The 12,487-nt window shown below is 56.5% G+C and overlaps 1 protein-coding gene across 2 annotated transcripts; it reads left to right on the forward strand.

The window, feature by feature from the left end:
• On the forward strand, window positions 1,442-12,347 carry PMM1 (phosphomannomutase 1). 2 transcript variants are annotated; one of them, NM_001184895.1, is given in 8 exon segments: window positions 1,442-1,860; window positions 4,222-4,339; window positions 6,408-6,484; window positions 6,607-6,698; window positions 6,869-6,968; window positions 10,625-10,700; window positions 11,318-11,433; window positions 11,814-12,347. In NM_001184895.1, coding segments are annotated over 8 exon segments (789 nt in total). In that variant the 5' UTR covers window positions 1,442-1,773; the 3' UTR covers window positions 11,937-12,347.

Here is a 12,487-nt window from a genome sequence, read left to right on the forward strand (position 1 = left end):
TCCTAACAACACAGATTTCCAAGTCCTCACAGCAATTCATCTTACTGATGGATCATAATTTAACTGATCCCCAATTTTTTTTCTTTTTTTCTTTTTCTTTTTTTTTTTGGCCTTGCATGCTGAAGCTCCCAGGCCAGTGACCAGAGCCACAGCAGTGACAACACCGAATCCTTAACCTACTGAGCCACCAGGGGACTCCATCCTTTTCTTATTTTCTAAAAGCTGAATTGCTGGCTCAAAGGGTCTGCACATTTTTTGTTTGTTTGTTTGTTTTTTAGGGCCGCACCCACTGGCATATGGAGGTTCCCAGGCTAGGGGTCAAATCAGAGCTACAGCTGCTGACCTAGACCACAGCCACAGCTCCGCGGGATATGAGCTGCATCTGCGACCTATGCCACAGCTCAAGGCAATGCCGGATCCTTAACCCAGTGAGCGAGGTCAGCGGTCAAACCTGAGTCCTCACGGATACTAGTCGGGTTTGTTAACCTCTGAACCACGACAGGAACTCCAGGGTCTGCACATTTTTAAGAGTGGACATGCAATAGCTGTTTAATCAGTAACAGTATCAAGCACATTTATACACATTCTTTGGAGAGGGCCTGCTCTGTGGGATCTTTTCTTTCTTTTCTTTTTCTTTTTTTTCTTTTTAGCACCACATCTGTGGCAAATGGAAGTTCCTAGACTGGGGATTGAATAGGAGCTGCAACTGCCGGACTAGGCCACAGCCACAGCAACTTGGGATCCAAGTCGCCTCTGCGACCTACACCACAGCTCATGGCAACCGCCAGATCCTTAATCCATGGAGCGAGGCCAAGGGTGGAACCCGCCTGCTTTTGGATACTGGTCTCTTTGAAACCAGCTGAGCCACAATGGGAACTTCTATTACTTCTTTTGAAGTGCAAAGCAACCCTACAAAGTAGGTGGTGTTTTTCCCATTTTACAGAGGGAAACAGGTAAAGAAGTCTTAGAGAGGTGAAGGGACTTGTCCAAACTCACGTGGTTGGTGAAGCTGGGAAGACTATTTAGAACTGACTCCAAAGTCAAGGTGATGGTTAAATAGTTGTGAATAGAGAGGAGTCCAGGTAAACCATTAGCTGTGCTTTATGGAGTGGACAGAATGACAGCAGGAGTAAGGGTCGGAGAAGGTCATCTGGCAAACCCCAGAGGCTGAGCAAAGGCCATCAGCGGATTTCTTTAAGCTCATGATTTGTAGGTCAAAGGCATTAGTGACCGGGCGAGTCCTAGATTGACTGGCAGCGGGGAGAGTTGTGGGAGGGTGGCCCCCCCCTACACACACACACTCCCCCGGATCTCCCCACTCCCACCCCGGACTCTGCACTGCCGCTCGAGGCTCCGCCCTAGTCCAGCCCCTCCTCGGCCAGTTGCAATCAGAATCACCCCGCCAAGGGCCAGCCCTGGCCCCGCCCCTCCCTTCCGGGTTCTTTCCCTCACTTCCCGCCGGACCCAAGTCAGACCCGGGCCCAGGCCCAGCCTCCATCTGGTTTGCAAAAATCCGAAGGACCCTGCCGGGCTTTGCTCCGCCCTATGCTACGCCCCTTCTCCGCCTGGTACCATCAGAATTAACCTCCCGAGTGAGCTCAGGCCCCACCCCTGCCCGGTACCCCGGGAGAACGTGCCCTGGCCCCTCCCCCTCTTCTCTGGGCGCCGTCCGGATGGCCCCGCCCCTCCCAGGCCCCGCCCTGTCTAGCGTCTTCCCCACGCGGCTCCGGCGGCCGCATCCTTCGACTCAGCTCCGTGAGCTGAGCTGCAACCATGGCGGTCACCGCTGAGGGCGCCCGTAGGAAGGAGCGCGTCCTCTGCCTGTTTGACGTGGACGGTACCCTCACGCCGGCTCGCCAGGTAGGGCCTCGACGTTCAGAAGCTCCTGTTGGGAGTGTCACGCGGACACCTGGAGGCCGAATGTGTGGCCTCCAGCAGCGTGACCCCAGATCCCCCGGGACTGTGTGTGAGATGCCGGAACACACCCGGCCCCTGACACCCCAGGGCCGCCCTCTGGGAGTGATGGGAACCCGGTTCCCCACGTCACAGGCCCCGAGCGTCCGTGCCCTCGTTCTGCCTGAGAGCGAGGGGGGGTGGGTCGGATTCTGGAGGGAGGAAGTGAGCGGGGACCTGGTCCCTCCGCCGCCAGGCCTGGCTCCACGCTCCCACCTCCCCAGCAGTGACTCCCACCCCAGTTCCAGCCCAAAGAGGCACCAGTAGCCCGATGCTGGCTTCTGAACCTAGGGTTCCATACAGGGGCTCAGTGCTCCCAAGCGTTGGAGTCCCAATCGGGCGGGGGCCGGGGGTGGGGGAGTGTCTCCGAGCCAGCCCACCGACCTTTGCAGACTTGGGCCGCGTCTGGTTTCTCAAGCCCCTCCTCTACTTTCCCTCCCTCCCAGGCCCATCCCCCTCCTCTTGGAGGGAAGGAGGGCTTCTGTACCATTTAGGCAGAGTTTTGGGGCTTCGCCCACTTGGAGGGAGGGGCTCGTCTGGTCACCATGGGAATCTTGTGGTACCGGGTGGGCGGGAGTGCAGTTTCCCTTCTAAAAGCATCTCACCAGGTTGATGCTCCAACCTCTGCTCCACACTCAGTTTTTCTCCCTTCGGGTCTCACCCAGGATGAGCCCCCAGACCCGCCCTCACCAGGTGGGTTCATGGATGAGCAGGCTCTTTCTTGCCCTCCAATCTGGGTCCATCAGGACCTCCTGAGGAGTCTCCTAGAGCAGGGAGCCAGTAGAGGTGGGTTGCCTGGCAGAGGCTGATGGGCAGCCAGGTCTTAGTCTCCCCTCCCCTTTGTGAGGGCCCTGGGCCAGCAAGAGGAATCAGGCCACCTCACCTTCCAGCAGCTCCCTGAGTCCTCAGGGATGCAAGGAAGAAGACAGTGGAGCGAGGGTAGCAGGGCTGAGGAACAGTGTCCACCCCTCCCTCTGACCCTTAGCTCCACTAACCTGACAGCCTGAACAAGAACAGTGGCACTGCTGGATCTGGCCTTAGCACTTTTTAAAAGTTAATTTTTAATTGTACACGTACTCGTGAACACGTTCTCTTGTAAAGAATGAAAACAGAACAGAGAAGGCTGAAGTCCCCTGATTAGTCAGGATCCCAAGCCCAGCCTCATCCCCAAAGTTGTGAGGTTTTCAAAGTGCGTTTGATTGTTTTTAATAAGTGGTATCATACTGTGTGTGTCTTTCTGCAGCTTGCTTTTGACAATAAACAGCGTGTCTTGGGGCTCTTCCGTGTTGGAAGCACAGTCCTGCCTTATTCTGTTGTGGCTGCAGTATAGAATTTCAGTGCAAGTGTGTGCCATTCTCTAACTGACTAGCTTATTTGTCTGCAGTTTTCTTCCTGTTATAAACCCTACCCAGTGAACATCCATAATGCACCTGCACAATTCCATAGACGGGGTACTTGCATTTTAAGTTTTAATAGATCCTGCCAAATTACCCTCCAAAGTAGCTGTACCAGTTTACCATCTCACCAGCAACTTGAGAGTGTTTGTGCTCTGTCCGCTCTAGATGTTGTCAGCTTTGAATAACTGAATGTTTGGAAACACGGCTTACAACTCATTAGTTTACACATTTCCTTGACAGGGAATCTTTTCAAGTGATGAGTCACTAGTCAATTGCTTATTCATTTCCAAACACCACCTCATTTAAGCCTTCACAGTGACCACCTCCAGGCAGTTGCTACTATGATCCCCATTTTAGAGGTGGGACAACTAAGGCAAAAAAAAGGCAAAGCCGGAGTTTCCATCGTGGCTCAGCGGAAACGAATCTGACTGGTATCCATGAGGATGTAGGTTCGATCCCTGGCCTCACTCAGTGGGTTAAGGATCCGGTGTTGCCGAGAGCTGTGGTGTAGGTCACAGAGGCAACTTGGATCTGGTGTTGCTGTGGCTGCGGTGTAGTCTGGCAGCTGCAGCTCCCCAGTTAGACCCCTAGCCTGGGAACTGCCATATGCTATGGGTGCAGCCCTAAAAAGACAGACAGACAGACAGGAAGAAAGGCAAAGCCATTTGCTTAAGACATCCTGCTCCTAAAGGACTTGAGCCTGCTTTTGAACCCAAGTGCATCTAGTTTTGAGATCTGGGTTCTAAACCTTGAACTGCCTCAGATGTAGGTGGAATGTGGGCTCCCAGGATTCTGAACCCTGAGTGAGATCTAAGTGGAGGGCCCAGACAGGCTGACAGTCAGAATCTCGTGCTTTCCTGTCCCCCTGCAGAAAATTGACCCTGAGGTGGCTGCCTTCCTGCAGAAGCTGCGCAGTAGGGTGCAGATCGGCGTGGTGGGCGGCTCCGACTACTCTAAGATTGCCGAGCAGCTGGGAGAGGGGGATGAAGGTAGGAGGGGTGGGCCAGAGCCAGCTTCAGGTGGAGGGAGTGGGACTTTGGGAGATTCCCTGGAGCTGTGTGCCTTCAGGGACCCCACCCTGCTTCAGGGAAAAGGAAGTAGAGTAGCAGCCAGATAGTTCCCTCGGTGAGTCAGCTATTATGTGGTGAGCACCTACTGTGTGCCAGGCACCCTGAGGGGCTTTGGAGAAACAAGGAACAAAGCGGACAGAATCCTGCCCTTCCATTGTTTATGCTCTCAGTTCTCCCTGAGCCTTGATTTCCTCATCTTTAAAATGGGCTTGGAGTTCATGTCCTCGATCAGCGGTAACAGACACAACTGGGATCCGTGAGAACGCAGGTTTGATCCCTGGCCTTGCTGAGTGGGGTAAAGGATCCAGTGTTGCTGTGAGCTGTAGTGTAGGTTGCAGACATGGCTCAGATGTGGCGTTGCTATGACTGCGGTGTAGGCCAGCAGCTACAGTTCTGATTTGACCCCTTGCCTGGGAGCCTCCATGTGCCGAGGGTGCAGCCTTAAAAAGCAATCAATGAAATAATTAATAACTAATTAATTAAATAACATGGGCCTAATCAGGGAGTTTCTGTTGTGGCTCAGTGAGTGAAGAACTTGACATAGTGTCTATGAGGATGCAGGTTCGATCCCCAGCCTTCCTCAGTGGTTAAGGCATTGTCCTAAGTTGTGGCATAGGCCAGCAGCTGCAGCTCTGATTCAACCCCTAGCCTGGGAACCTCCATATGCCACAGGCATGGCCCTAAAAAGACCAAAAAAAAAAAAGAAGCACATAATTAATAATGGCTACCATTTGTTGAGAATGACCATGTGTTAACTTCTTTCATTTAATATTCATAATTTAGGGTTGATATGATTATCCCTTTTATTTTCTTTTTTTAAAATCCTATTTAACAGAGGAGAAATCTTTTTTTTTTTTTTTTTCCCCTAGGGCTGCACCCGCGGCATATGCAGGTTCCCAGGCTAGGGGTCTAATTGGAGCTGTAGCTGCGGCCTACTCCAGGGCCACAGCAAATGGGGATCCAAGCTGCATCTGTGACCTACACCACAGCTCACGGCAATGCTGGATCCTTAACCCACTGAGTGAGGCCAGGGATCGAACCTGCAACCTCATGGTTCCTAGTCAAATTCCTTAACCACTACGCCATGAGGGAACTCTAACAGAGGAGAATTCTGAAGACAGCCAGGACCCAGAGCCCCTTTTCTCAGCTGAGTTCCCAGGTTCAGCTCATTTAGGCAAAGGCCTCCAGGTCCTCAAACCAGAGACTACCTTGACTTTTCCCTCCCCTCTTCTTTGTTTTGTTTTCTTTTTTTTCATTTTTGGCCACCCCACGGCATACAGAGCATCCCTGGCCTGAGCCGCAGTCTCCACGCAAGCCGACGCTATGGCAATGCCAGATCTTTAACCCACTGTGCTGGGCTGGGGGGATCAAACCCGCGTCCCAGCGTTCCCAAGACGCTGCTGATCCCGTTGTACCACAGCGGGAGCTCCCACCCCTTGTTTATTCTTCAGCAAGTCCAAAACTTTCTCCCTGTGTCTCCATCTCCACTGCCCCATCATAGTCCAGGCGGGCACCTGACTCTGCATCAGCCTCCTGGCTGAGTTCCCGGCACCTCCCCGCCCCGCCCCCTCCAGCCACTTCTTGTGTTGGTCAGAGCTGGTTGGTCCCATGCAGCCAGTCTTGAGAACACAGTGATGGAAGTTGTAAAAGAAAAGGGAAGCCCCTGTGCAGAGGGGCTGCAGGAACGCAGAGCAGACGTGGCATCCTCTCCCAGGAGGCCCGGGGGGGCTTCCAGAGGAGGCGCTGGATCCTAGGGAAGGAGTGGAGGAGGACGTCCCAGCTGGGGGAGCTGCGTGAGCAGGGCCCAGAGGTGTGTCTGGCTTGAGTGCTCGTTTGGAAAAAACCAAGCTGCAGAAGGCAAGGAGGCTGGAAAGCAGGCTGGGGATGGAATGGCAGCCCAGGGAATGGGGCTTCTTCCCTCTCCTTGGCGCTGGGCACCTGGTCTCACACTCTTTCTTTCTCCCCTGGCCTCTGCGTGGCCCTGAAGTCGTCGAGAAGTTTGATTATGTGTTTGCTGAGAACGGAACCGTGCAGTATAAGCACGGACGACTACTGTCCAAGCAGGTCAGTGTCCCCCAGGGCCTTAGGACACTTTTCCACAGTGGGATTGTCCTGGGGGCTTCTGACCGGGGCGGGCGGCGGGGTTCCGTGCCCACCTCCCTCAGAGCCCTGTGTTCCTTGCCCAGACCATCCAGAACCACCTGGGCGAGGAACTCCTGCAGGACTTGATCAATTTCTGCCTCCACTACATGGCCCTGCTCAGGCTGCCCAAGAAGCGGTGAGACCCCCGCCCCGCCCTGTGTCCCACCCCTCCTGGGCCTGGGCGGGGAAGGGTGGGACTCAGAGGGGCCCTGATTGCCGGTGGGTGAATTCCTGTCTCCTGGATTCCAAGTCAGGCCCGTCTCCTCCCTCCGGCTCCCTGCCCTCCCCCCTCCCCGCCCCCACCAGGGGAACCTTCATCGAGTTCCGGAACGGCATGCTGAACATCTCGCCCATCGGCCGCAGCTGCACCCTGGAGGAGCGCATCGAGTTCTCCGAGCTGGACAAGGTGCCACCCGCTGTGCAGAGCTTGGGCGATAGGCCCTCAGTCACGCAACCCTCTAAGCCTTTACTTTCTCATCCGTGGAGAGGATGGGGGCGGGGAATGCGGGTTCTGATTCGACCGGTGCCCTGATGCACGCCTGCCCTGCGCTGTGGTGCCAGGCACTTCTGCGTCTTCCCCGCACCACTGGTTCCTTCCCTTGGTGACGAGCATCACCAGCCACCTACCAACCTAAGCCAAGACCTTGGGCAGCATTTCCTCCTGCCAGCCCATCAGGTCCAACAGTGATTCCTGGCGTTTCAGCCTCCAGAGTTGGTCTTAGATCCCTTCGTGTGTGTGTGTGTGTGTGTGTGTGTGTGTGTCCCCGACATGAATGAAACCCTGCCAGTCTGTGCTCCAGCAGTGCCACGGAGAACCTTCTGAAGCACATCTCTCTGGCCCTGTCCCCTCCCGGCTTACAATCCTTCCATGGGGCCACTTACCAACTGGACAAGGTCCCGGTCCCCTCCCGTGGGTCCCTGAGCCCTGAGGGGTCTGCCTGGCCCAAGCCCACCTCTTGAGCTTTCTCCCATGCATCTCTTGGTCCCTGGGACACACCAAGGTCCCTGTCACCTTTGTGCTGCCCCCACTAAACCTTGACTTGCCTTTTTTTTTTTTTTTTTGCTTTTGATTTTTAGGGCTGCACCCGTGGCATAGAGAGGTTCTCAGGCTAGGAGTCTAACTGGAGCTGTAGCCGCTGGCCTATGCCACAGCCACAGCAACATGGGATCCAAGCCGCATCTGCGACCTACACCGCAGCTTACAGCAATGCCGGATCCTTAACCCACTGAGCAACGCCAGGGATCAAACCCACAACCTCATGGTTCCCAGTCGGGTTCGTTTCCCCTGCGCCATGACGGGAACTCCCCTTGACTTGCCTCTTGCTTGTCCCCACCGCACACTGCTCCCTTTCGGGGATGGAGCCAGTCCGGCAGGCCTTGGCATACCCGCCCCTGTCTGTCCAGCTCACCGGCCCACCCCAACAATCTGCTCTTCTCCTGATTCCAGAGATAGCAGCCATTTCCTACTTCAGGGCCGTGCCTTCTGCCCTGACACCCTGTGCTCAGATATGGCTCATTCTCTCACCTCCTCACCTCTGCTCAGACGTCACCTTCTCAGTGTCACCTTCCTTAAGTGTTGCACGTAACTTTGCACCTGCATGTACCTCCTGCTCTTCTATTTTATTTCTTCCCAAGCAGCCATCACCATCCTATGATACACTGTGTCACCTACTTTTCAAATCTTGGTTTTTGTCTGTCCCCCCAATGAAGTCGAGAGCTCCCTAAAGGCTGGGGTTTCTGTGTCTGTTCCCTGCTGGATCCACTGGGTCCAGCACAGGCCTGACACAAGTGCTTGAGAAATACCTTTTGAATGAGTGAAATAGCTGATTTTATTTCCATTTCATGACTGAGGAAACTGAGGCTCAGAGAGGGCAGTGACTTGCCCAAAGTCACAGGGAGTTCATTTCAGCCCAAAGATTTATGGGGTTTTTGTTGTTTTTTTTTGTGGGGTGTGTGTGTGTCTTTTTGGGGCTGTACCTGTGGCATAGGGAGGTTCCCAGGCTAGGGGTCAAATTGGAGCTACAGCTGCCAGCCTACACCATAGCCACAGCCACACCGGATCCCTAACTCACTGAGCACGCCAGGGATTGAACCCACATCTTCATCAATACTAGTCACGTTCGCTAACTGCTGAGCCACAACAGGAACTCCAGCCCAAAGATTTGAATTTGGGCCTCTATCTGCTGCCCTCCGGTGTTTCCCTGAGGGTGGGGCAGTCGGACGGCGGGTGGGGGTGTTGTAATGATGTCGCCCAGCTCATTCCCCTGCCCACCCTGTGCCCCAAGGCTCAGGGCGTGCACGCAGGGAGAATAGTTAGGATTGACCTTGGCCAAGAACTTCCTCCCACACACGTCGAGAGGTGGCCCTTTCTCAGGCCACCAGGTTTCCAATCCCAGCTCTACCTCCTTTTGCCCAGTAGCCTGGGAAGGTGGCTTCAGTACTGTGTGCCTCTGTTTTCTCATCTGTAAAGTGGGGATAATCAGTCCCCCTCTCATGGGCTCTTATGAGAGCTGGACAAGGTGAAGTCTGGCACATGCAACCCCCAGCGTCTTCTCTTGTCTTCTTGGCTCTCGTTTGCCCCCTCTGGAAAGGAGCACGAACCTCTGGCTGCCTGTGTGCCCTCCACCAGCACAGCTCTAATATACGTGCTTTACTGTCCTCCTGCAGCCCCTCAGATGCTGAGGACGGGAGGTTCCCTTCCTTAGATGAGGACCCTGAGTAAGGGGACCCACTTGAGGTTCCACTACTGGTCTCCGCTAAGGCTGGACTTGGCACATGCTGTCCAGTGACTAGCCTGGCTCCTGGAGACAGGAGGTGCAGCCATCCTGAGCCGTGAAGGAACATTTATTCAGAGCATAGGGTACCCTTAGCTCTAACCCTGGGCCCTCAGAGTGGCCTCTGATAGGGACTCTGGCCTCCCTGGGGGCCCACCTGCCTGCAGGGAAGACAAGGCCAAGGCTGGCAGGGAGGGCCCCATCTCTCATCTCTGTTTTCTGTGAGAGAGGCAGGCAGGGTTCCTTCATTACCTTTCCATCCTTTAGCCCAGGACACAGGCTTGGAGAAGGCAGGCGAATTACCCTGGTCACAGCCAGGAAGCATGGCAGTCTGCCTTCATCCGCCTCTCATGTGCTCCCTGGACCACTTCTCCAGGCTCCAGACTGCTGGCCACCTCCTGCCTCTCCCCCCCTTCTAGCCCTACCCAGCCCAGACTGACTGAAGCACTGGGCGAGGCACTTCCCTCCCACGCTCCAATCCCCAGGGGCTCTTGGTCCCCCAGGATGTTTGCAAGCTCCCCAGCCTGGCCTCCAGGCCCTCCGGGAACTGATCTTCCTGCTGAGCTCTCACTGCTGTTTCAGCCAAATGGGGACTTCCCTCCTCAGCACCCTGGCACCCACCGGCCCAGCAGCCAGGACAGCTGCACCTCCAGGCCCAGCAGGGCTGCTCCCTCTGTGTCCCCAGAGCCAGGCTGGGGATCCTTGGGCTACTGAGTGCTTTGCAGACAGGCTGCAGACTTCCAAGAGGGGTGGAGGCGGGGGACTCGTGTCCCCCAGCCCTGAGCACAGGGAGGAGCTGGTGCGTGCACATTGTTGCCTGGTTGGTGCTCTGCCGGGCGTCTGCTGCCCTCTGCCCACTGCCACTTGGTCACAGGTCTTTGCCTGCTCCTGGCTACTCACCCTGTTTCTGGTATCTGAGCAATGGTTTGCTTCACTGGGCTGGGTGGAGCTGATAGGGCTGTTCTCTGCCCTGAGGCGGGGGACCTGGGACCTGGGACTCAGACTGTCCCATCCATTCAGCCTTCTTCTGGAGCCTCTTCTCCAAGGCCACCTCCCAAATACCCCGTCCACCCCCACTGGTAGGACCTGGCACTGAGCATAGTTACAGGCCCTCTGGATTCAGGCCCAGGCTCTGTCCCTGAGGCTGGGTGGCCTTGAACAAAGCACAGCCCCTCTCTGAGCCTCAGTGTCCTCCTCTGTAAATTGGGGGCGGGGGTCTTAATATCCAGCCCAGGGCCTGGCACACAGCAGCCCTCTTAACCTCAGTCTGCTCCCTCCTTGTCTGCAGAAGGAGAAGATCCGGGAGAAGTTTGTGGAAGCCCTGAAAACAGAGTTTGCCGGCAAAGGGCTGAGGTTCTCCCGAGGTACGTCTCCTCCACGGAGGGCCTGTGGTCTGGAGTGGGGGCCCCGCCCGGGCCTCACTCCCCGGGCTGGACTGTACTCCCCAGGTCTTCAGAAACCCCTCTCAACCCTGAGAGCACAGCCAGGACAGCTGAGCCAAATAGGCAGGGGACTCCAGTCCCCGAGGCTTCCCCACCTTCCCACCCAGGTGCTGAGGTCAAAAGCCAGAGCGTCTCCCAATGTCACTCACCCTGCCGTCCATCCCCTACGGTGACCAGCGGGATCCTTACAGAATAACCGACCTGGTCACCCCTCTGCCTAGAGCCTTCAGAGGCTCCTTCTCAGGCCTAATGAAAGCCAGGCCCCTCCCTGCACCCCAGGGCCCGTGTGCCCTTGCACCTGCCCTTCCCCAGCCTTCTCTGTCGCTGGGACACTCCACGCCCTCCCCAGCCACTCTGGCTCAGGTCGCAGCTCAGTGTCACTCTCTTGGAGAGATCTCCTGAGTCGTTCCATGCCCAGCGCCTGGTGCGCAGTAGGCACTGGGGATGTTGAATGAATGCCTGAACGGAGGGCCTTGCCCAGGGCCCCTGGGAGCCACCCCTCTGCTGGTCTCGTCTGCCACCCCACTCTACCCCCGCAGGAGGCATGATCAGCTTTGACGTCTTCCCTGAGGGCTGGGACAAGCGCTACTGCCTGGACTGCCTGGACCAGGACTGCTTCGACACCATCCACTTCTTTGGGAATGAGACCAGCCCTGTAAGTGTGGCTCAGACTCAGCCCAGGTCCCCCCACCTCAGGTCGCCCCCAGATCAAGGTCAGGACACAGTTGGGACAGAACAGACCTCCTGAGCAACTCCCAGAGAACAGCCACTGCTCGCCAGCCCCAGTACCCAGATTGGAAGGCGGGGGCCCAGAGCTGGCTGGACACTTGCCCCACGTCCCAGAGCAAGTCAGGGCAGATCTGATGAAGAAGGTGAGCTTCCTGGTGGTTTGGAGGGGGTGGGAGGAGGGGCAGCTCTGTAGGAGCCAATGTGGGGAGGGGCCCCATGCCAGGGGGCTTGTTGGGCCCCCACCCTGGGGACTCCCTCCAGGCACCACAGGCAGTTAGGCCTTCACGGCCCCTCCTCTGTGTGCAGGGCGGGAACGACTTTGAAATCTACACCGACCCCCGGACCGTTGGCCACAGCGTGGTGTCCCCGCAGGACACCGTGCAGCGATGCCGTGAGATCTTTTTCCCAGAGACGGCTCACGAGGCGTGACCAGGGGCCCTCGGGACTTCCAGAAAGCTCTGCCTAGGCCTGAAGAGAGCCCCTGGCCCTGGTGTGTCGGGGAAAGGCAGGGGGCACCGGAACCCCTCCTGTTACCTGCTGAAGGCCCACCTCCGTGGGCCCAGGGTCTAGGGGGACAGCCACCCCCAGCCCGTCTGCCCCTGTGGGACTGGCCCCCGTCCTCCACCCCAGGGCCCTGGCTACAGCTGCTGCCCGCACTTCTGAACAGAGCAGGTTTCTGTCTACGCGGGAAGCGTGTGCGGGTGTTGGTACGCGGCAGAGCCCGCCCTGCCTGCCTGCCTGCCCTGGGTGGTGTGGGCAGCGAGGAAGGTACATACTTGCGAGAACTTTATCTCATGGATATTAAATGTCAGGAACCAGACATGGAATCCGTTCTGTCTGAATGGCTGTTGGTCCCAGTCGCGAAGCTGTTACAGGCCCCTCTTTGCAGAGAAGGCAACGGAAGCCGGATGGCAGGGACTTGCCCCAGGTCGTGCGGAATCTCTGATGGAGTTGAGGAGGGTGGGCCATTAAAGCCCCAA

The sequence above is a fragment of the Sus scrofa genome, chromosome 5 (genome assembly GCF_000003025.6).
Source record: "Sus scrofa isolate TJ Tabasco breed Duroc chromosome 5, Sscrofa11.1, whole genome shotgun sequence".
Lineage (NCBI taxonomy): Eukaryota > Metazoa > Chordata > Mammalia > Artiodactyla > Suidae > Sus > Sus scrofa.